General features: G+C 40.1%; 1 protein-coding gene across 4 annotated transcripts in view; it reads right to left on the bottom strand.

The window, feature by feature from the left end:
- SPHKAP (SPHK1 interactor, AKAP domain containing) overlaps positions 1 to 25,157 on the bottom strand; it is a 450,379-nt gene that overhangs the window by 8,135 nt on the left and 417,087 nt on the right. For 3 of the 4 annotated variants that reach the window (XM_077291146.1, XM_077291147.1, XM_077291149.1), the window contains 3 exons: positions 13,566 to 13,742; positions 10,782 to 10,871; positions 3,275 to 3,321 (listed from right to left, as the gene is read on the bottom strand). In XM_077291146.1, the coding sequence (XP_077147261.1) occupies positions 3,275 to 3,321; positions 10,782 to 10,871; positions 13,566 to 13,742 (314 nt within the window). The remainder of the gene's footprint in view (positions 1 to 3,274; positions 3,322 to 10,781; positions 10,872 to 13,565; positions 13,743 to 25,157) is intronic. The other variant, XM_077291148.1, reaches the window with a different exon arrangement.

The following is a 25,157-nucleotide window of genomic DNA, read 5'->3' as shown; positions in this document are numbered from 1 at the left end:
TTCATTTTTTCCTTCCACATTGCTTTAGTTCTTGTGAAGCACCTGAAGGGTTAATAAACTTCTTGAATGTGGTTTTCCACACCTTGAGGGGTGCAGTTTTTAGAATTGGGTCACTTTTGGGTATTTTTTATTTTATTGACCCCCCAAACTGACTTCAAAAGTGAGGTGATCTCTAAAAAAATGGTTTTGTAAATTTTGTTGTAAAAATAAGAAATCGCTGGTCAACTTTTAACCCTTATAACGTCCTAATAAAAAAAAATGTTTCCAAAATTGTGTTGATGACATGTGGGTAATGTTATTTATTAACTATTTTGTGCGATATGACTTTCTGATTAAAGGGCACAAAACTTATGAGTTTGAAAATTGCTAAATTTTCAAAAATTTTGCCAAATTTCAGGTTTTTTTCATAAATAAATACAACTTATATCGAATACATTTTACAAATAACATGAAGTACAATATGTCACGAGAAAACAGTCTCAAAATCACCAGGATCCGTTACAGTGTTCCAGAGCTATAACCTCATAAAGTGACAGTGGTCAGAATTGTAAAACTTGGCTTTGTAATTAAGTACAAAATTGGCTCTGTCACTAAGAGGTTAAAAAGGTATCCTGTGTGTACATGTGGAATTAGACCACTCCTATCCCAGTAATGTAAAAATTTACCTATGAAATGAGAATTTGGAAAATGAAAGATCAGTTCAGAAGGAGAAAGCAGTCTTTTTTTTAAAAGATACATTTTTACTTTCATGTGTATTATTGATTTATGAAGGAAAAAAAAAATAAAATCACTGTTATTCTTAGGTGTGAAAGCCCCCATCTTGGCACTAGGAGACTATCATGTTATCTATATACTGCAATATGGTGATGGTGATATTGAAGTATATGGCACAAGCTATTGCAAGTTCCCCTAAGGGGACTTTAAAAAAAAAAAAAGTAAAACACAGGAATTCAGGTGTTTTTAATTTTTCTTTTTTTGCCTTGCGGGGTTTATTGCAAGGGCTAAATAATTTTATATATTGATAGATCAGACTTTTACAATTGTGGCGATGCCAAATATGGTTTTTATAATTTATTTATTTTTAAACTGTACATATACATATACACATATATGTTTTTTATTTATTTCTTTTTTAACTGTGTATTTGTATATTTCTATATTTATATATACACATATACATACACAGTTTAACCCCTTCATGACCTTGGGATTTTCCATTTTTCCGTGTTCGTTTTTCACTCCCCTCCTTCCCAGAGCCATAACTTTTTTATTTTTCTGTCAATATGGCCATGTGAGGGCTTATTTTTGCGGGAAAAAGTTGTACTTTTGAACAACATCATGGGTTTTACCATGGTGTGTACTAGGGGAAAAAAATCCAAGTGCTGTGAAATTGCAAAAAAAAGTGCAATCCCATGAGCGTTTTTTGTTTGGCTTTTTTGCTAGGTTCACTAAATGCTAAAACTGACCTGCCATTATGATTCTACAAGTCATTACAAGGTCATAGACACCAAACATGTGTAGGTTATTTTTTATCTAAGTGATGAAAAAAAATTCCAAACTTTGCTAAAAAAAAAAAAAATTGCGCCATTTTCCGATACCCTAGCGTCTCCATTTTTTGTGATCTGGGGTCGGGAGAGGTCTAATTTTTTTTTGCGTGCCGAGCTGGCATTTTTAGTGATAGTTTTGATGCAGATACGTTCTTTTGATCGCCCGTTATTGCATTTTAACGCAACGTCGCAGCGACCAAAAAACCATAATTTTTGCGTTTCTAATTTTTTTCTCGCTACGCCGTTTAGCAATCAGGTTAATCCTTTTTTTTATTGATAGATCGGGCGATTCTGAACGTGGCGATACCAAATATGTGTATTTTGTATTTTATTTTTATTGTTTTATTTTGAATGGGGGAAACTAACTTTAAACTTTTATATTTTTTTTTATTTATTTCATTTTTTTTTCTACTTTTTTTTTTTTTTTTTTTACTTTTGCCATGCTTCAATAGCCTCCATGGGAGGCTAGAAGCAGGCATAGCCTGATCAGCTCTGCTACATAGCAGCGATCATCAGATCGCTCCTATGTAGCTTAATTGCAGGCTTGCTATGAGCGCCGACCACAGGGTGGCACTCACAGCAAGCCGGCATCAGTAACCATAGAGGTCTCAAGGACCTCTATGGTTACTATCCTGACGCATCGCTGACCCCCGATCATGTGATGGGGTCAGCGATGCGCTCATTTCCAGCCGCGTGGCAGTTAAATGCCGCTGTCAGCATTTAACTAGTTAATAGCGGCGGGTGGATCGCGATTCAACTCGCCGCTGTTGCGCGCACATGTCAGCTGTTCAAAACATGACATGTCGCGGCTTTGATGCTGGCTCACCACCGGAACCCACATCAAAGCAGGGGATCTGACCTCGGACGTACTATCCCGTCCGAGGTCAGAAAGAGGTTAAAAATAAAGAAATATAGAAAAAACATATTTGGAATTGCCATATTTGTAAAAGTCTCATTTATCAAAATATAAAATTATTTAACTTTTACAATAAATTCCGTCAGGCAAAAAAGAAAATCAAAAACACCAGAATTCCTGTTTTTCACCTTTCCCAAAAAATGCAATGAAATCTCATCTACCCCAAAATGGTGCCAATAAAAATGTCAACTGACAACACAAAAACAAGTCCTTCCACCAACGTAAAAATGAAAATGTTACAGGCCTCAGAAAATGCTGGATCAAAGCATTTTTTGGGGAGAAATTTCAGAATATTTTTTCACCTCAAAAAGAAAACAATCTTTACAAGTTTGGTGTCATCATAATTTTACTGTTCGGAAGAATAACATTGTCAGGGTCATTTTTAACGCACAATGAATTCCATAAAAACGAAAAAAGAAAATTGAATTTTTTTCCCACTGTACTTGTAATTTTCTTTCCTGTTTTCCATTACACATTGTATGGTAAAATGAATGTTGTCATTCAAAACTACAACTTTTCTGAAGACAAAAAACAGTCCTAACCTGGCTATACTGAAATAAAAAAAACAGGTAATAGTCTAGGAAGAAAAAGTCAGGGAGGAAAATTAGAAATGGGGAAGAAAAGGAAAACCACCCAGTCATTAAGAGGTTACAATCATTCTAATCATATTTAACTGAGCACTAAATATGAATCTCTCAATATTATAATGTGACAATGTGATCTAAATAATAAATTCCAGGCCCCCATGAATTTAATGAGGCTTCCGGTGGGCACACTGGTTTGCAATTGTTTTGTGCATACAGTAACTCACCATCTGGATTTTCCTCCAAATCTTTAGCCACTGTCTTTTCTGGTTTTCTTGTAAAAAAAATAAAATAAATAAAGTTATTTCAGCAATGCAAAACCTAGGGGATTAGATTAGGAAGGGCTGCTCCAGAAAAATGGTCTGCTTTGTATTCTAAAAACAAGATGTGTAAACAGCAAAGAGTAGGAATCTAAAACGCACACATTTGAGAATAGTAGGCAGCTTTTTACATTTGTACATCTGCTATTTAACAACAAGACCACACGTCCATGGCCTGTGTCTCTCATTGCAGCTGCCAGACAAACACATGGTGCAGTGGTTAGCACTGTAACCTTGCAGTGCTGGAGTCCTGGGTTCTAATCCCACCCAGGACAACATCTGCAAAGAGTTTGTACAGTATGTTCTCCCCGTGTTTGTGTGGGTTTCATCCGGGTTCTCTGGTTTCCTCCCACATTCCAAAGACATACTGATAGGGAATTTAGATTGTGAGCCCCATCGGGGACAGTGATGATAATGCGTGCAGACTGTAAAGCGCTGCGGAATATGTTAGTGCTATATAAAGATTATTATTATTATGGATATTGGCGGGTTTAGCCAACAGTCTCATATGTAAGGGAGGCCCGGATAATTTATTGTCAGGGAAAATATTAATGCGTCATGTCTGAGTTTGGACTGCCAATGATATTGTCTCCCGGAGATAAACCAAATATGTCTGGAGACAGGTCTCATATAGAAGACAGGAATGCCCGGCTGATCGAGTTCTCCTGTGTATGGCGATCGCTGTCTTAGATGGCTGCCGGCCAAACAGTCAGCCAAAGCATCGTTCAGCCAACAGCCATGGCGGCTTTTAGGCTATGCTCAAACAAAGTCTTTTGAGATGGATCAATCCAAGACTTTAGGTATGTGCATATGACATTTTTAGACACCGATGTACCCGCTTAGTTTCTCAAGTTTTTGGTATTCTTTGCAGACGTCTTTTGCAGCAGGTTTGTCGCTGGCATATGTTTTTTTACTTGTATGTATGAAATAGCGAGTGGCTTCCAAGCAGAAGCTGAGAAAAGGACCAGTCAGTTGGTTTAACCACTTGATGTATTTACAAACCTGAACCAGTTGAAAGAAGCTTAAGGCTATGTGCACACGTCAGGATTTTATGCGGAAATTTCCGGAGCAAAACCGGAGATTTTCCTCATAAAATCTGCACGCGGTTTTCTTGCGGTTTTGTCGCGTTTTTTGCGCGGATTTTTTGCATTTTTTTCCGGAGCTTCCCAATTCAATAACATAGTGGGAAATCTGCAAAAAATCCGCAAAATAATGAACATGCTGCGTATTTTTCCGCATGCGTTTTTTTTGCGGAAAAATCCGTAACATGTGCACAAAAATTGCAGAATGCATTTGAAATGATGGGATGCATAATGTATGCGTTTTTGCCACGGAATAACACAGAAAAACGCGCAAAAAATGAGAAAAATCCACGAATAATAAGGAACGTGTGCACATACCCTAAAAGACTGAACATATGATCAGCAGGTTGCTTTTTCATTGGAATGTACATCTTTTTTTTTTACATCCATTGAGCACTTTTTCAGATGGGTTACTGAGAATACCCACCGGAAAAAGACATCCTCAGGAAACTCTCCTTTTTTGTAGGAGTTTTTTCCACTCCTGGCTATGGCCACATAACGTCCTTTTCAGACGGGTTCTGAAATGTAAACTGCCAGAAAAACCTATAACAAAAAACTTTTAAAAGCATGAACATATGGATTTCTATGTAAAGACGACTTGTTATAGATATGTTCAGGTTTCTGAAAATGCCAAGCAGTTAAAAGAAGTGACGTGTTGTAAAGTATAGAGCATCTATAGGGCTGAAAATGGCAGAAGAATGCACAAGTCAATGGGAAAGCTCAAAAGAAACCTGGAAGACGAACAGAATATTTTTTGGAGCGTCTTGCAATTGTTTTTCTTTTTTTAAAAAAATGTCAGCGGTTTCTACATTCAATGAAGTAAAAAACATGATTAGAAAATGACACTAAAACCAACGGAAAAGCCTCCCAAAATATTCCACCTAAAAAAAAAGTCCAAAAAACCCACTCAAGACACAAATGAAAAAACAACACACAAAAGATGCTTCAGGAAAAAACTCCATAGTTTCCAGAAGTCTTCTTTGTGAAAAACTCATCGGGATCGCCTGAGTTTAAATGATGTTTTGTGTACACAGGCCCTGAAATGATTCTTGAAGAGGTTTTAAAGAGTTTTGGACGAGTTTTTCCTGATGTGTTTTGTTTTGTTTTTTTTGCAGACTTTTGATTTGTCAGTGTCTATTTTCAGGATTTACTTCAGATAAGTGGCATTCACTTTCTCAACAGGTCTTGTTCATAATCTCTTCAGGAAGAAAAAACCTCTTGGATATAAGTTGATTTCCCGTAGAAATGAATAAGGACATGTGTAAACGGCCTTCTTGTTGAGTTTTCACAGCTGAAACTGAGAAAAACGTCCAAGTTATTGAGGAGTTTTGAGTCTTGGAGGAGAATTTGGGAATGTTTCCTTTCAGTTTTTGCTCCAAAACCTCCTCATCAAACTCTTGCGCATTTGCCCAAAGAAGAGTTTTCCAAACATTTGAGAATTTTGGAGCAGATTCGCTAGAAAAAAAATCTGATAAACATTTTTCTGTGAACATAGCCTTATTCAGGTGAACCGAGATGAGCTGAAATACCAGACATAGACCAAGGACTAGACAGGCACAATTTTATTTTATTTTTAAAGCAGACCATTTTTTCTAATTCTGCACAACCTCTTTAAATTAGGTGACTACGTTAAGTTGTAATTATTAAAGAACATAGCCCTGAACATAGTCGTTAGATGTCATTTGTAGAGATTTCATATGACCAGGTCTCACCACTGTAATTTCTTTTATAATCTCATATACTTACTTTCCTTGAACTGAGAATGACTAGCGTGGTTAGTGAAAATATCAGCTTTTAAGTGCCACTCATAGAGGTTCTTAGTGGCTACATACTGTAAATAGAGCTGAAATAACAGAGCACTGGAAAAGCTCTAATTTTCCAATACATGCTCAGCTACTGTCTGGTCCCACAAGTGCTGATCTCAGGAGCCGCGGCTGAGCAATATGTTTAAGACGTGTGTTATAAAGGGATTAATATATATTCTCATCCATGGATGAGATGAAATTTACCAATTATTCCCCTCGGTCCTTAGTACTTGAATTGTGATAGAGAATATAGTAAGAAACTAATCTTCAGCCACTAGATGTAAAGTCTGACTCACATCTTCGTCCCATTAGTTCCAAACAGAGTCATACTAGAATAGAAATTTACCAGGACTAGAGATGAGCAGACCCGAGAGAGAGCTCGACCCCTAGCCTTTATTATGACAAATTTACAATACCAAAGTTCTGGTACCAATTTAATCCTATTGTTCAGTTCTCATTTGTGTTTCTTTTTCCTGATTTGCTCGGATTGGGATCGGACAGGAAAAAAAATTGCAATTGCATGCTGAATTCGGATTGCACGCACCCATGTAAGTCTTTGGGTGCGTGTGAAACATCGCACTGCACTTGGATGTCACTCAAGTGCAGTGTGATTTCTGCCACCGCCGGCTGGAGAGGAGATGGAGAAATGAATTTCTCCGTCTCCTCCGCAGCTGTGCTCCAATTCTCGGATGTGAGAGGATCGGAGCACAGAGCACTGACACACGGCTCCCGCTTGCAGCAGCGCTGGAGCCATGTGTCATTAGCATATTGCATCCGATGCTCTCTCACTGAATGTAATTCACTAGTTGGACCCCGGCCTAAAGGTTTGGTCGAACCCGAACATCCACACGTCTGCTCATCCCTAAACAGGACCAATGAAATGATGTAACTTGTAGGGAGGGGGTCCCAGTACAAAATCTCCAACAGGTCCCCAACTGTTACGGATCTTTAATAGTTCTGATCTTATGGGGCCCTTAGGCTCCAGGGCTCGGGTGCAACTGCAACCCCTGCACCCTTTGTAGTTACACCCCTGGACCAACCCCATATTGGATAGTGGCCAGTGCAGTGAATTATATCTCCCCTTCCTCATCATATCGCACCATAAAGTGCCCAAATAATGAAAGCATTAAGTGCACAGGTAACCATACTGTGCAGTCCCCAGAAACCATTGCCGCAAGGTGCCTGTATAACACTGTCAGACAGTTGCATAGCACAGTGATGGACACGTATGGAAGAGGGCGCCTATATAAGAATAGTATATGGGCCCCTATTTGTGTCTGTGACAGAAGCTGCTTGCTGATTTGAAGGTAGAAGAGGGCCCTATTTCCTCTTGGGCCCATGTTGTACCAATAATATATCTGCCCCTGGCCTAACAAGTCCCTGTTGAGTCAATATACTAGGCAAAGTAGCTAGATCCAGTACATATGCCCTCTCATATGTTTGGACACCAACGGAATTCTGGTCTTGAATACTAGTGATCTCTTCTAGAAATGAGCAGTGAAGGGCACCCTGCAAGCACCCCGGTCACAAAATTTTCGACAGCATTTCTGCACCAATTAGATAAATTAGGTTACGTATGTTTTTCTTCATTGCATTTTTTTAATCCTTTTTTATGCGTTTTTACCACAGTTTTCCATCTGAGGTTTTTGTCTCCTTTTGGTTTGTCATGTTTTCAATTTTGCAGCTCTGTTTTCGATACTTCCTGTTACTTCGCTTTGGTAAAACTTCATTGATAAAGTCATACGCAGATTACATTAGTTTGTAGTTTTTTCCGTTGTGGAAAATGCATCAATGCTTCTTTTATGTGCGGATATTCTTCATCACATTTAAGTTTATGATGAAAATCTGCAAATAACATGTATATTTACGGCAAGAGAAATTGACATGTTGCATATTTCAAAATGGCACCACATGTCATTTCCTGCAGTGTAAAGAAATAAAATATCAAAGTGGATATAAGATTTAGAGAAATCCCATTCACTTTGAAGGACCAATAATGAACTGCATTTTTTTAAGCGGCCAAAGTATGTAGCCTCAAAAACACACCTAATAAATATCACAGGAATTTACCCGAGGCCGGTGTCAAACTACCGTAAAATACGGGCGAGTGCTATGCGAGAAAACACTGCATAGCACTCGGACGAGTGTTAATATATGGAGCAGCTCACATCAGTGTTTATTTTCAAGGGCTTATTAAGTGTGCATGTAAAATCGCAGCATGCTGCGATTGTCACCGAGACTCAACAATGCAAGCCTATGGGTGCGAGAAAAAAATTGCACAACACTCGGACCATGCAAGTGCTGTCCAATTTTTACGTACTGGTGTCCTTCACCTATGTGACGTCGGCACAGCGTCATGTCTCCTGAGAAAGCGAGTTATGCGAAATGCGCGTTGGGGTAGTGAGAGAGTGTGGTGTTGGACTTTGCTTTGGGTAATTACCTGCTCCGATATACTTTTCATTAGATGTATAGCTGATACATTTGCATCAGGTGTGTGTTTGTGGGTTCTATTACAAACAGTATGACTCTATATGTATATACATAGGCCTGCACCTGTCATGTGGTTGTAAATGTTACTAGGAGCAGCCCTTTAATATCATGTGATTTTCTGCACAACTGATAACCTTTATTGAATTGAAAAATAGCATTGTTCAGCCTCTGTCATCACCATTTCACCAGTGAAAAGTCTGAGAACCTCAATCATTGTGTTTTAATTTAATGAAATAAAAGTTTGTTACATTTTATTGAATGTTTGTGGCATGTGCCGCATGTGAATCTCCCCAGGAAGATGATTACTTAAATGAAGCTTAAGGTTGTTTTCTAACCTGCGACGTGGCCTGATCCTTTGGCTACAGCAACAATCACTTTAAGGCCACGTTCACACGTTCAGTATTTGGTCAGTATTTTACATCCGGATTTGTAAGCCAAAATCAGGAGTCAAACAATCAGAGGAAAAGTATAATAGAAACACATCACCACTTCTGTATTTATCACCCACTCCTAATTTTGGCTGTAAAATACTGAACATGTGAACATAACCTAAGGGTTCACTTCTACTAGTTTATAAAAAAAATTGGTCCCATTGTCATCCATGAGAGTGGGGCGATTCTTTTCTCCCTTATCATCCGTGTGCTGTCTGTATCCAATCCGTCTTTTTAATCAGCAGATATTCATCTTTTACAGGGCCATTTGCAGTTTCCTATGCTACAGAATTGTAATGTATCCATAAAAATCGGATGCCACTCTCATGGTCAGTACGGCATGTGATTTTTTTCACACCCATCAGGTTTTAGATTGAAATCTCAGCATGCCTCCTTAAATAACATTGGTCAGAGTGTAATACCATTTTTTCTCATATTGCACTTGTCCCAGTTATACACTAGTGTGAGTGAATCCAACTTATGAAAAGCTCAGTGATCATACTCAAAGAGTAGTAATAAATGGTTGCACATCCAACTGCAAGAGTGTTTCGAGCAGGATACCCCAAGGCTCTGCCCTGGCCCCAGTGTTGTTCAACATTTTTGTAAATGATCTAGACCCGGGAACTGAAGGTAAACTAATCAAATATGCAGTTGATGCAAAGCTATGAGGGATAGATAATACTAGAGAAGACAGAGAAAGGATTCAGAAGGATCTAGATAAGCTTGAACAATGAGCAGCAACTAATAGAATGGTATTTAACAGGGAAAAATGCAACATTCTACATCTGGGCAAGAAAAATAAAAATTACATCTCAAGAATGGGAGGAATAGAACTAAGCAACAGCATGTGTGAAAAAGACTTGGGTATACTAATAGATCACAGACTGCACATGAGTCAACAGTGTGATGCAGCAGCAAAAAAAGAGAATAGAATGTATTAAGAGAAGAATACAGTCTATATCACGAGAAGAAATTATCCCCTCTCCTTGGTCAGACCTCATCTGGAATACTGTGTCCAGTTCTGGGCATCACATTTTAAAAAAAGACAGAAAAACTGAAGTTCAGAGAAAAACTATCAGGATGATGAACGGACTGCAAAGTATGTCCTACGAGGAACATTTAAAGGATCTAAGAATGTTTATCTTGCAAAAAGGAAGGCTTAGAGGAAACGTAATAGCTTTCTACAAATATCTGAAGAAATGTCACAGTAAAGAGGGATCATCCTTATTCTCATTGGTACATGGAAACACAAGAAGCAATGGATGAAACTGAAAGGGAGAAGATATAGATTAGATATTAGAAAAAACTTTTTGACAGTGAGGGTGATCAATGAGTAGAACAGGCTGCCACGAGAGATGGGGAGTTCTCCTTCAATGGAAGTCTTCAAACAGAGGCTGGGCAGACATCTGTCTGAGATGGTTTAGTAAATCCTGCACTACATTGAGCAAGAGGTTGGACATAATGACCCTGGAGGTCCCTTCCAATGCTAAACATTCTATGATTTTATGTTTGTATGATTCTAACCCTAAATTCTACCATTAAATAACAATTACTATTGTTACATTAATAAAGTTTACTAAAATCCGGTAGTCTAATTTCTACTTACATATCAGGAGTAGTGCCAAGGGGAACCATCTCCAGAAATGCGTCGAGATCTACAGCGCCTATACTGCTCCTTGTGCTGCCATTTCCATTACTGTAAGAAATGAACAGATACAAAGATTTCTGGCAAAATTCTGCTTTTGGTTTCCACCTTATTTGATTCTATTTATTCTTTTTCCAAAAATACATCTGCTGTGACCCAAGGAAGAATAAACCTGCCGTGAAGTTGTAAAAATGTACACTGTGATAATAGCTATTATATTCTATAATGATCCTCCAATTGAAGGTTTCATTGCTTACCCGCTCCATCACCTGAGCTATTTCAGGAAGGCACATAGATCACAGCCATCAAAGCAGCACAGCTCAGTGATGGTAATCAAATACTTTACCCACTTGTCTATCTGCCATGCAATCTTTCTGGCTAAGGATGAGGGCTCGACCGTATGTTCCTTCCAAGTGTGATCTGTCAAAACATCAGATCTCACTTGGACTAGTGTTATTCTTTGGGGTCATGTACTCATCTGAATTTTCCCTTGGACCAAGTATCTCAGATGAAAAAAAAAAATGCAGCATGCACATTTTGCATCCGTAAATCGGATTGCACTCGGCCATGCAACTGCAATTGGAAGACATCAGAATGCTGTACAACGTTCAAGGACTGACAAAATGGAGAAGATGTAAACTTTTTTTTACATCTTCTCCACATCCGAGAAAATCAGATCACACTATGATCACACTCTGATCAAACTCTGACCAGAGTGTGATTAGCATAATTAGCCCGAATTTAGCCTTAGGGTGAAGTCACACTAGTGATAAAATCGGTCCGATTTTGTTCCTGCAAAGTCAGACGAGTGTCATGCATGTGTCATGTGTTTGTCATGAGAGTACAATCTAATTTTACACACCTAGCATCCGATTTACATCCGACTGCAATGCGATTTTAACATGAGCTTTTACATACAGCTATTCTCTGTCATTTACACATCATATTCAAAGGAAATATTCTTCAAAACACATATATATATATATATATATATATATATATATGTGTGTGTGTAGATAGATAGAATAAAAGCCAGCAATTCATCTGCCGCTTACAGTAGGCTGTATGGTCTCATCATGCACCCATGCAGCCTGCCATCTAGATGTAGCAGAGCTAGACCCATCGCGGGACAAATGGATTATCATCTTCTCTGCGGAAAGGTATGGATTATTGTTGTTTGTTTTTTTAACTCTTTTGCAGATGACGAGGGCATCGGGGGAAGGGGCGAGGTCATAAGAATGGTTTAATTAAGATAATTAAAAGGAGTCTGTGTCATTCTTTCAATTAAAGGAATATTTTCTGGGTGTCTGTATTTCCTTACAATGTGACTATGGGGTTAGTAATGGGGTGTCTTATTGCCTCTCCATTACTAACTTCTTGGCTTGATGTCACCTGACAGTACAAAGGTGATATCAACCCCCACAACTATCACCCCACTTGCCACCACTACAGGGCAAGTGGAAGAGTGAGGCTAAGTGCTAGAATTGGCACATCTTAGAGATGTGCATTTTCTGGGGCGATTAAGAGCTGATGTTTTTAGCCTGAGGGGCAGTATCCATGGCTCCTTCCTAGGCTATTAATATCAGCCTGCAGCTGTCTGCATAGTCTTTGCTGGTTATTAATTATGGGGGGACCCTACATCATTTTTTGGGGGGGTCCCCCATGTTAATAGCCAGTAAAGGCTTAGTATACAGTTGTGAGCTGTGATATTAAAAGTTTGGGAAGCTTTGTGGGTATTACCCCTTCCCAGGCTATAAACATCAGCCTCCAGCCATCAGCTGGTTAAGAAAATTACACCGGAGCCCACACCATTTTTTTCAAAAAAATAATCTTTTATTAATTTAATATATGTACAGTAAGTTACACACACGCTGTACTAATTGTATATGTCACTGACATCTTTATATCTATCTATTCTATGTGTATTTACTGTATGTAATCCATCTATTCTATCCTGTCTGCTCCTGCTGTGATTTTATAGTACATGGCTGCTGAATTGCCGGCTTTTCTTTGATCTATGTAATATATATACATATACATATGTGTGTATCACTGACATCTATATATCTATCTATCCTATGTGTATGTGTATATATCTATTCTATTTATTCTATTGTAACCTGTCAGGCTGTGATTTTACTGTACGCGGCAGATGAATTGCCAGCTTTTCAAAGAAGATCGATGTGTAAAAATCGGACAGCACTTGCATGGTCCAAGTGCTATGCGATTTTTCTCTCGCACCCATTGACTTCTATTGCAGGATGCGATCCAATTTCCAATAACAATCGCAGTATGCTGTGAGTTTTTTCCAGTGATCCGATCCGAGCTGGTAAAAAACACAGATGAACACACAATGATAGAATAACATTGATCCCAATGTAATCCGATTTTTAATTGGATTGCATTTGTTTGATTTCATCACAAGTTGGAATGAGCCCTTAGGGTGACAGAACTACTAGACCGACACATATATAAATCGCTTGTTCCATTAGAAGCCTCTAATGCCGATATGACAAAGACCAAAAAAATGGAAGAAAACTGTATCCAGCACATTGCATACTGTAATGTCTGCCATTAGTACCTGAAAACCCCAGCATGTTTCCTAAGTAGGGGAACAAGAGAAGACTTGTCTCTAAAGTAGAATATATTTCCAAGTATATTTAATTTTAGAAATGTTTTTTGCACTGTCCATATATAAAAGTTTTATACCATAAAACATGGGATGTTGAATGCAGCAATTCTTACCTTGTGGATCGCTCACTCAGCTGCAGAAAACTGCTTGTGTCCTCTAGGTTTTCCTCGTCATTCACAAGTTGTGACCAGCTACCTGTGCTGTCTTCACTGCTGCTCAGAGGAGTTGGAAGTTCAGGCCTTGCCTTCATTTCTGTAGACCTCTCAATACTCTGCTTTGCATGGCATGGCCTAAATTTAGGGAAAAAAAGCATTGTATAAGTCTGTACAGTGCAGCAAAATGCAAAGACATTGACTTAAATGTTCTGGGATAGGGAAGATTTATCTTTGCAATATTTTTTAAATGCTACATATATTTAAGGTTAGAGCTAGACAGTAACTTTGGCATTGACACCTGTTGCTTAACCAAAGTTTGCTAGGTATCGTTGCTACATGGCAGCACAAGACAAGGAAATAAGGCCAGGGTCACACTTGCGAGTGTGATGCAAGAAACTCGCATAAATACCCGGCACTGCCGCCGGCACTCGGGACCTGAGTGTGCGGTTGCATGTATTTCTATGCAGCCGCACACTCCAGTCCCGAATGCCGGCGGCAGTGCCGGGTATTGATGCGAGAGACTCGTGCGAGTTTCTTGCATCACACTCGCAAGTGTAACTCCGGCCTTAGGGTGAAAAAGTTCTGCAGCAATTATGTCACAAAAAAATCAGTCGCGACAGAACTTCTTGTGACTTGCTATTTGTAGTCGCAGCACCATCAAGGTTGGAATGCAACCCCAATCAGTTGTATAGCACTGCGATGTGGCAGCGACACCTAACCAGCTTTGTTGGTGTGACAGGTATAGCAGGCCATTGTTAAAATTGCAGCTAAAAATTACAATTAAGAAAATTTGAAATTGGCCTCAATTGAAAAAAAAAATCACCTATAGTTTTGTGCCTACAGCTCTTATGGAAAACTATGCATTTATATAATTAACATACAAATCATACATTGCCTGGTTTTGCGGTTGCTTTCCTTTTCCTGTCCTCTGCATCTTTCAAATTCTCTGACGCTAGGTTTTGAACAAAGATATCCATCTATATCCAGCCAGGGGCAAGAGTAGATTTTGGCAAGATTTATGCCACGAAAGTGGTGTAAATTTTCATGATTTAGCAATGTCCCACCCATGCTGCTCTCCTTTTGATAAAACTGGCTGAGACGGATGTAAATTTTGAGATATTTGATGGAGTTTTACACCAGAATACAAGCTAGATCTTTTACATTGTAGTATAGTTTCTACATGTTTGTATAATGTATTGTTTCCCACTGGCTTGATTGTTCTCTAGTGGCAGGGATGTATGATATGGAAGAAGCCACATGGTACAATTGTAAATTGTTCAACTGGTGAGCAGGCTCAAGCATCACCAGTCAAATCCTGAAAGTAGGAAGTATTAACCTGACATAAAAGCAGCAATTTTAACAGGTGCTGCATGAGGTTATGCAGCACCTGCTAAAATTGCTGCTTTTATGTCAGGTTAATAGGTCTAGGGGCCACTCCACCTGAAGGTGTTGAGATAATATGGAGGCCATTGCTTGTTTGGGAATCGGAAATTCTGACAGCCTGGAGGTAGTGCCAAAGAATAACAGTCGTGTCTGACACTGCACAAAGAGGAGCATTTCAGCTACTTCATTTCGTCATAGCCTTGATGGGTGTCACTGGAGCAGTGGGTGATCTTGTATCACCCAGAGTGGGGTACTCCGGTCATCGGGCAGCGTTGAATTCAGGGGGTCACAGGGATGGCAGCCGTGCCCGAGTGCCCGTGCTCCGGGGACAGTGAAATAGGGATTAAAAATAAAAAGGAAAACAAAAATTAACCCCTTCATGACCCAGCCTATTTTTACCTTAATGACCTGGCCGATTTTTGCAATTCTGACCAGTGTCCCTTTATGAGGTAATAACTCAGGAACGTTTCAACGGATCCTAGCGGTTCTGAGATTGTTTCTCCGTGACATATTGGGCTTCATGTTAGTGGTAAATTTAGGTCGATAATTTCTGAGTTTATTTGTGAAAAAAAACGGAAATTTGGCGAAAATTTTGAAAACTTCGCAATTTTCACATTTTGAATTTTTATTCTGTTAAACCAGAGAGTTATGTAACATAAAATAGTTAATAAATAACATTTACCACATGTCTACTTTACATCAGGACAATTTTGGAAACAAATTTTTTTTTTGCTAGGAAGTTATAAGGGTTTAAATTTGACCAGTGATTTCTCATTTTTACAAAAAAATTTACAAAACCATTTTTTTTAGGGACCACCTCACATTTGAAGTCAGTTTGAGGGTTCTATATGGCTGAAAATACCCAAAAGTGACACCATTCTAAAAACTGCACCCCTCAAGGTGCTCAAAACCACATTCAAGAAGTTTATTAGCCCTTCAGGTGTTTCACAGCAGCAGAAGCAACATGGAAGGAAAAAAAGAACATTTAACTTTTTAGTCACAAAAATGATCTTTTAGCAACAATTTTTTTATTTTCCCAAGGGTAAAAGGAGAAACTGGATGACGAACGTTGTTGTCCAATTTATCCTGAGTATGCTGATACCTCATATGTGGGGGTAAACCACTGTTTGGGCGCACGGCAGGGCTCAGAAGGGAAGGAGCGCCATTTGACTTTTTGAATGAAAAATTGGCTCCAATCTTTAGCGGACACCATGTCGCGTTTGGAGAGCCCCCGTGTGCCTAAACATTGGAGCTCCCCCACAAGTGACCCCATTTTGGAAACTAGACCCCCAAAGGAACTTATCTAGAAGCATAGTGAGCATTTTAAACCCCCAGGCCCAGGTGCTTCACAAATTGATCCGTAAAAATGAAAAAGTACTTTTTTTTTCACAAAAAAATTATTTTAGCCTCAATTTTTTCATTTTCACATGGGCAACAGGATAAAATGGATCCTAAAATTTGTTGGGCAATTTCTCCTGAGTACACCGATACCTCATAAGTGGGGGTAAACCACTGTTTGGGCACATGGTAAGGCTCAAAAAGGAAGGAGCGCCATTTGACTTTTTGAATGGAAAATTAGCTCCAATCATTAGCGGATACCATGTCGCGTTTGGAGAGCCCCTGTGTGCCTAAACATTGGAGCTCCCCTACAAGTGACCCCATTTTGGAAACTAGACCCCCCAAGGAACTTATCTAGATGCATAGTGAGCACTTTAAACCCCAAGGTGCTTCACAGAAGTTTATAATGCAGAGCCGTGAAAATAAAAAATAATTTTTCTTTCCTCAAAAAAGATTTTTAGCCCGGAATTTTTTATTTTCCCAAGGGTAACAGGAGAAATTGGACCACAAATGTTGTTGTCCAGTTTGTCCTGAGTATGATGATACCCCATATGTGGGGTTAAACCACTGTTTGGGCACACGGCAGGGTTCGGAAGGGAAGGCACGCCATTAGCGGACACCATGTCGCGTTTGGAGAGCCTCTGTGTGCCTAAACATTGAAGCTCCCCCACAAGTGACCCCATTTTGGAAACTAGACCTCCCAAGGAACTAATCTAGATGTGTGGTGAGCACTTTGAACTTTCAAGTGCTTCACAGAAGTTTATAACGCAGAGCCATGAAAATAAAAAATAATTTTTCTTTTCTCAAAAATGATTTTTTAGCCCACAATTTTTTATTTTTCCAAGGGTAACAGGAGAAATTGGACCCCAAACGTTGTTGTCCAGTATCTCCTGAGTACGCTGATACCCCATATGTGGGGGTAAACCACTGTTTGAGCACACGTCGGGGTTCGGAAGGGAAGTAGTGATGTTTTGAAATTCAGACTTTGATGGAATGCTCTGCGGGCGTCACGTTGCGTTTGCAGAGCCCCTGATGTGCCTAAACAGTAGAAACTCCCCACAAGTGACCCCATTTTGGAAACTAGACCCCCAAGGGAACTTATCTAGATGTGTGGTGAGCATTTTGAACCCCCAAGTGCTTCACAGAAGTTTATAACGCAGAGCCATGAAAATAATAAATGTGTTTTCTTTCCTCAAAAATATTTTTTTAGCCAAGAATTTTTTAATTTTCCCAAGGGTATCAGGAGAAATTTGACCCCAAGAGTTGTTGTCCAGTTTCTCCTGAGTACGCTGATACCCCATATGTGGGGGTAAACCACTGTTTGGGCACAAGCCGGGGCTCGGAAGGGAAGTAGTGACGTTTTGGAATGCAGACTTTGATGGAATGGTCTGCGGGCATCATGTTATGTTTGCAGAGCCCCTGATGTGCCTAAACAGTAGAAACCCCCCACAAGTGACCCCATTTTGGAAACTAGACCCTCCAAGGAACTTATGTAGATATGTGGTGAGCACTTTGAACCCCCAAGTGCTTCACCGAAGTTTACAACGCAGAGCCGTGAAAATAAAAAATAATTTTTCTTTCCTCAAAAATGATGTTTTAGCAAGCAATTTTTTATTTTCGCAAGGGTAACAGGAGAAATTGGACCCCAATAGTTGTTGTCCAGTTTGTCCTAAGTACGCTGGTACCCCATATGTGGGGGTAAACCACTGTTTGGGCACACGTCGGGGCTCGGAAGAGAAGCAGTGACGTTTTGAAATGCAGATTTTGATGAAATGGTCTGCGGGTGTCATGTTGCATTTGCAGAGCCCCTGATGTGCCTAAACAGTAGAAACCCCCCACAAGTGACCCCATTTTGGTAACTAGACCCCCCCAAGGAACTTATCTAGATGTGTGGTGAGCACTTTGAACCCCCAAGTGCTTCACAAAAGTTTATAACGCAGAGCCGTGAAAATAAAAAATAATTTTTCATTCCTCTAAAATTATGTTTTAGCAAGCAATTTTTTATTTTCGCAAGGGTAAAAGGAGAAATTGGACCCCAATCATTGTTGCCCAGTTTGTCCTGAGTATGCTGGTACCCTATATGTGGGGGTAAACCACTGTTTGGGCGCACGTCGGGGCTCGGAAGGGAGGGAGCACCATTTGACTTTTTGAACGCAAGATTGGCTGGAATCAATGGTGGTGCCATGTTGCGTTTGGAGACCCCTGATGTGCCTAAACAGTGGAAACCCCTCAATTCTAACTCCAACACTAACCCCAACACACCCCAAACCCTAATCCCAACTCTAGATATAACCCTAACCCCAACACACCCCTAACCACAACCCTAACCCAACACACCCCTAACCCTAATCCCAACCCTAACCCCAACACACCCCTAACCCTAACCCTAACCACAAGCCTAATCTTAACCCTATTTCCAACCCTAGCCCTAATTCCAACCCTAACTCTAATTCCAACCCTAACCCTAAGGCTATGTGCCCACATTGCGGATTCGTGTGAGATTTTTCCGCACCATTTTTGAAAAATCCACAGGTAAAAGACACTGCGTTTTACCTGCGCATTTACTGCGGATTTCCAGTGTTTTTTGTGCGGATTTCACCTGCAGATTCCTATTGAGGAGCAGGTGTAAAACGGAATCCGCACAAAGAATAGACATGCTGCGGAAAATACCACACAGCGTTTCCGCGTGGTATTTTCCACACCATGGGCACAGCGGATTTGGTTTTCAGTAGGTTTACATGGTACTGTAAACCTGATGGAAAACTGCTACGAATCCGCAGCGGCCAATCCACTGCAGATCCACAGCCAAATCCGCACCATGTGTGCACATAGTCTAATCTAACCCTTGCCCTAACCCTAGCCCTAACCCTAGCCCTAACCCTAGCCCTAACCCTAACCCTAACCCTAACCCTAGTGGGGGAAGAAAAAAATATATATTTTCTTTATTTTTATTATTGCCCCTACCTATGGGGGTGATAAGGGGGGGGGTTCATTTACTATTTTTTTTATTTTGATCACCGTGATAGGTTTTATCACAGTGATCAAAATGTACCTGGAATGAATCTGCCAGCCGGCAGATTCGGTGGGCGCACTGCGCACTGCGCATGCGCCCGCCATTCTGGAAGATGGCGGCGCCCATGAAGCAGGCGGACGGACACCGCGAGGCTCGGTATGTATGAGGGGGGAGATCGGAGCATGGGGGGGATCGGAGCACTGGGGGGTCAATCGAAGCACGGGGGAGCGGACAGGAGGACGGGGGAGCGGACAGGTGGATGGAGGGGAGCGGACCACAGTACGGGGCAGAAAGGAGGACTGGGGAGGCGATCGGTGGCGGTGGGGGGGGGCAGATTAGGTTTTCCAGCCATGGCCGATGATATTGCAGCATCAGCCATGGCTGGATTGTAATATTTCACCATTTTCATAGGTGAAATATTACAAATCGCTCTGATTGGCTGTTTCACTTTCAACAGCCAATCAGATTGGCACCGACTTTCATGATGCCTACGTGGCGTCAAAGGTCGGGAAGGGGTTAAAAAGAGTTCATGACCCCAGTTGGAATGTTCAGCTGTAAGATGGCCGGCACTGCAGATGATCCCTGGGGGATAGGTGATGATGGCAGTGCAGGTGTTTAACCCCCTCCAACTAGGGCTGGCCCCCAGGGATAATGATGGAAGTAGATGGTGCAGAATAGTAATGAAGGAGACAGGGAAAGTCACTTTACCATTTACTGAAGTCCAGATGCAGTTTCAGAGGATGGAATACAACTCTCACCAGGTATACAGTCTGCTCTGCATGATGGGAATTACCTCTCTCTGCTGTGATTCAGTATGAACTCCCTGCTGCTCTATTCCCTTCTGGGACAAAGGTTTCCTGGAGTTTGAAACTTCCAGTACAGCCACGTACTCACTGTGTTTTCTCCCCCGGAAGCCCGCAGCATGAATCCTATGTGAAGCGCGTGTTTGTTCTTACACAATCCCTCACTGATTCACTGTTGCTATGGAGCTCCTGGGAAAAACACTTCATTGCTGGTTATTAAAACCACACAGCATCTCAGCTTACCACCAGACTCTGGAAGCCTGGATGGCCTATGAGCTGATGCCCTTGGCCAAAATTGTGAAAATTTAGCAATTTCCAAAGTTTTAATTTCTATGCCCTTAAACCAGATAGCTATGGTACACAAAATAGTTAATAAATAATATGGTCCACATGTCTACTTTACATCAGCACAATTTTTGAAAGAAAAGTTTTGTTTGCTAGGAAGTTAGAATGATTAAAAGTTGACCAGCGAATTATCATTTTTCCAGCAAAATTTACAAAACCATTTTTTTACGGGACCACATGATGTTTGAAGTGTGGCCCATATGAAAGAAAATACACCAAACTGACACCATTCTAAAAATTCCACCCTTCAAAGTACTCAAAACCGCAGTCAAGAAGTTTATTAACCCTTCAGGTGCTTCACAGGAATGTAAAAAAAAAATAAACATTTAACTTTTTTTCATAAAAATTTTACTTTTTTTATTTTTACGAGACACACAGGACAAAATGGACCTCAAAATTTGTTGTACAATTTCTCCTGAATACGCTGATATCTCATATGTTGGGTAAAACTACTGTTTAATCGCACGGGAGTGCTCAGAAGGGATGAAGCACTGTTCGACTTTTTGAAAGCAAAATTGTCTGGATTCAAGAATGGACGCCATGTCGCATTTGGAGAACCCCTAATGTGACTAAACAGTATAAACGCCCACAAGTGACACCATTTCGGAAACCAGACCCCTCAAGGAACTTATATTGATGTGTGGTGAGCACCTCGAACACCCAGGTGCTTCACAGAAAATTATTAAGTTGAGCAGTGAAAATACAAAATCACATTTTTTCCACAAAAATGTTATTTTAACCCCATTTTTTTATTTTGCCAAGTGTAATAGAAGAATATGGATGCAAAAAATTATTGTGCTATTTTTCCTGAGTACGTCGATACCCCATATGTGGGGGAAAACTACTGTTTGGGCACATGGTATGGTTTGGAAGGTAAGGAGCGCCACAAGTGTCCCCACAAGTGTCCCCATATTGGAATCTAGACCACTCAAGAACTCTATCTAGATGTGCGGTTAGCACACTGAACCCCATTTTCTTTATTTTCACTAGGGTAACAGGAGAAAATGGAACCCACAATTTGTTGTGAAACTTATCTTCCAACACATGTGGGAGAAAAATATTGCTTGAGAGCATGGCATTGCTCAGAAAGGAAGTGACATTTTCGGACACAGAGTTTGATGGAATGATCTGCTGCTGTCATGTTGCATTTAGAGAGCCCCTGATGTGTACAAACAGTGGAAATCCCACACAAGCGACCCCATTTTGGAAACTAGACCGCTCAAGGAATTTATCTAGATGTGTGGTGACCAACCTTGAATCCACAGGTGCTTCACAAAACTTTACAATGTTGATCTGTGAAAATGAAAAAATATATATTTTTCCCACAAAATGTTATAGCTCAATTTTTTTTCATTTTCACAAGAATAGCAGAAGAAAATGGACCCCAAATTTTTTTGTGCAATTTCTCCTGAGTACACCAATACCTGATATGTTGTCGAAAACAACTTTGAGGCACAGTACAAAAGCTCAGAAGATGTTCCAGAACAGCAGAAACCCTCCATAAGTGACATCATTTTACAAAGTACACCCTCCAATGAATTCATCTAGGGGTGCAGTGATCATGATGACAACATGTGCCTCACATAATTTTATACCATTGTGCTGTGAAAAAAAGAATAATTAGATTTTTATCACTAAAATGTTGTTTTAGTCCCAAGATTTTCATTTTTCTATGGGCTAATAGGAAAAAATGGACCTCAGTCTGTTGTAAAAACTTCTCCTGAGTGCGCCAATACCCTATATGTAATCGGGAAATACTTTTCATGCACAATGAAAAGTTCAGAAGGGAAGGAGCACAATATTATAGTGCAGATTTTACTGTTATGGTTTGTGGGTGTCATGACCCACTGGGAGAGCCCTTGAGGTGCCAGAACAGCAGAACTCATAAGTGACCCCATTTTGCAAACTACACCTCTCAATGAATTCATCTAGAGGTGCAATGATCATATTAGCACCACATGTGTGTCACGGAACCTTTTACCATTGTGAAGAAAAAATAATTGCATTTTTACCACCAAAATTTTGTTTTAGCCCCAGATTTTACATTTTCACATGGGGGAAATGGGTAAAAATGTGACCAAAATTTGACCCGCAATTTCTGCTGATTGTAGAAATACTCCATATGGGGCTGTACAGTACTGCTTAGCCATAAGACTTGAATCTCCTAGAGAACAGATTTTCCTAGAATAGTTTGCGAGCTCCATATACAGAGCCCGTTAGTGCTAGAAGAGCAGAATCCCCCCTCAAGTGACCCCTTTTTGGAAATTACACCCCTTTGGGAATTTATCTACAGGTGTAATAATGATTTTGACTCCATGAGTGTTTTCCAGAAACCAGCAGCAGTGGATGTTGCTGAATGAAAACTGCAAACTGCCGTTGTGGTGCCCAGTTCTGCTTGTGATTCTGGAGACAGGCACCCGTAAATTAGGCAGGCTCTCATTGATACATTGTGATTCTCATTGAAATCTCTGAGTGACGTGATTCAGATGAAACCCCCGAGGGATCCATTCACTATAATGAGGCAAAAGAGTTAATCTGAACACCATATGGCCTCTGTTCAGCGGTGTCCTTTTTTTCAGAAGTGCACAAAACTGAGGTGGACCACGCTTTTATGCATGCCTAAAAAGACAGACACTGCTGGATCATAGGCCAGATGGTGTCCTCCATCTGCATTATTATTGGGACTCGTACATCAAGGGGTTCTGTCTGAATCACATATTTCAGAGATTTACCCAGGTGTATAAGCACTCAGCGCAGAGTGCAGGTTAAATGTGCACCGAGCATTGCTGTGATCTTTGTGAGGCAGAATGAACAAATCAACAGCAGGTGAAGAATTGGTTTTATTTATTTTGTACGCTATTCTTTGTGCAGTATAAGTAATTAGACAACTTTATTCTTTGGGTAGGTACAATTACAGCGATACCAGATTTATATCGGTTTTTAATGTTTGGCTGCTGTCACACAGTAAAAGATGAATTTTACTGCAAAAACATCGCCCTATTTTGAGAGCTATAATTTTTCCATATTTCGGCCAACAGTCATGTGAGGGCTTGTGTTTTGCGGGAAGAGTTGACTTTTTTACTGGTACCATTTTGGGGCACATGACATTCTTTTATCGCTTTCTATTCCAATTTTTGGGAGGCAGAATGAACAAAAACCATCAATTCAGAGTTTTTTTTATGCCATTCCGCATGTGGTAAAATTGACAAGGCAGCTTTATTTTTCTGGTTAGTATGATCACAGCAACACCACATTTATATCTTTTTTTATGTTTTAAACAATAAAAACTACTTTATAGAAAAAATAATTATTTTTGCGTCACTTTATTCTGAGAGCTATAACTTTTTATTTTTCCACTGATGGAGCTGTTTGGCAGCTTGTTTGTTGCAATGACATTTTTAGTAATACCATTTTTATTTACATTCGTCTTTTTGATTGCGCTCTATTCCACTTTTTGTTTGGTGGCATGATAAAAAAGCATAGTTTTTTTGCCCCGATTCTTTTTTTTTTCTTCTTTTTCCGGTGTTCACTGAAAGTGTTTACTAGTGTGAGAATTTTATGCAGCGATACCAAATATGTGTCTTTTTTTACATATCAATACAAATTTATGGGTGCAATATATGCATATTAACCCCTTTCTGACATCGGACGGGATAGTAAGTTAGAGGTCAGAACCCCCGCTTTGATGCGGGCTCCGGCGGTGAGCCCACATCAAAGCCGCAACATGTCAGCTGTGTTGTACAACTGACATGTGCGCGAATAGCGGCAAGTGGAATCGCGATCCATCCGCCGCTATTAACTAGTTAAATGCCGCTGTCAAATGCTGACAGCGGCATTTAACCGGCGCTTATGGCCATCCAGCCGGAAATGCGCGCATCGCCGACCCCTGTCACATGATTGGGGGTCAGCGATGCGTCGGCATAGTAACCAGAGGTCTCCTTGAGACCTCTATGGTTACTGATCCCGGCTAGCTGTGAGCGCCACCCTGTGGTCGGCGCTCATAGCAAGCCTGTAATTCAGCTACATAGTAGCGATCTGATGATCGCTGCTATGTAGCAGAGCCGGCTACATATGCCAGCTTCTAGCGTCCAATGGAGGCTATTGAAGCATGGCAAAAGTAAAAAAAAAATGTTTAAAAAAATATGAAATAAATAAAAAAAATATAAAAGTTTAAATCACCCCCTTTCGCCCCATTCAAAATAAAACAATAAAAACAAAATCAAATATGCACATGTTTGGTATCGCCGCGTTCAGAAAAGCCCAATTAATAAAAAAAAGATTAACCTGATCGCTAAACGGTGTAACAAGAAAAAAATTCAAAATGCCAGAATAACGTTTTTTTGGTCGCTGCGACATTGCATTAAAATGCAATATCGGGCGATCAAAAGAACATATCTGCACCAAAATTCTATCATTAAAAACATCAGCTCGGCGCGCAAAAAATAAGCCCTACCCGACCCCAGATCACGAAAAATGGAGACAATACAGGTATCAGAAAATTGAGTCATTTTTTCTTTTTTTGTAGCAAAGTTTGGAATTTTTTTCACCACTTAGATAAAAAATAACCTAGACATGTTTGGTGTCTATGAACTTGTAATGACCTGGAGAATCATAATGGCAGGTCAGTTTTAGCATTTAGTGAACCTAGCAAAAAAGCCAAACAAAAAA

Source organism: Ranitomeya variabilis, chromosome 2 (genome assembly GCF_051348905.1).
Source record: "Ranitomeya variabilis isolate aRanVar5 chromosome 2, aRanVar5.hap1, whole genome shotgun sequence".
Lineage (NCBI taxonomy): Eukaryota > Metazoa > Chordata > Amphibia > Anura > Dendrobatidae > Ranitomeya > Ranitomeya variabilis.
Note: the sequence above shows the minus strand (reverse complement) of the source record. Positions and strands in the feature narration are given on the sequence as shown.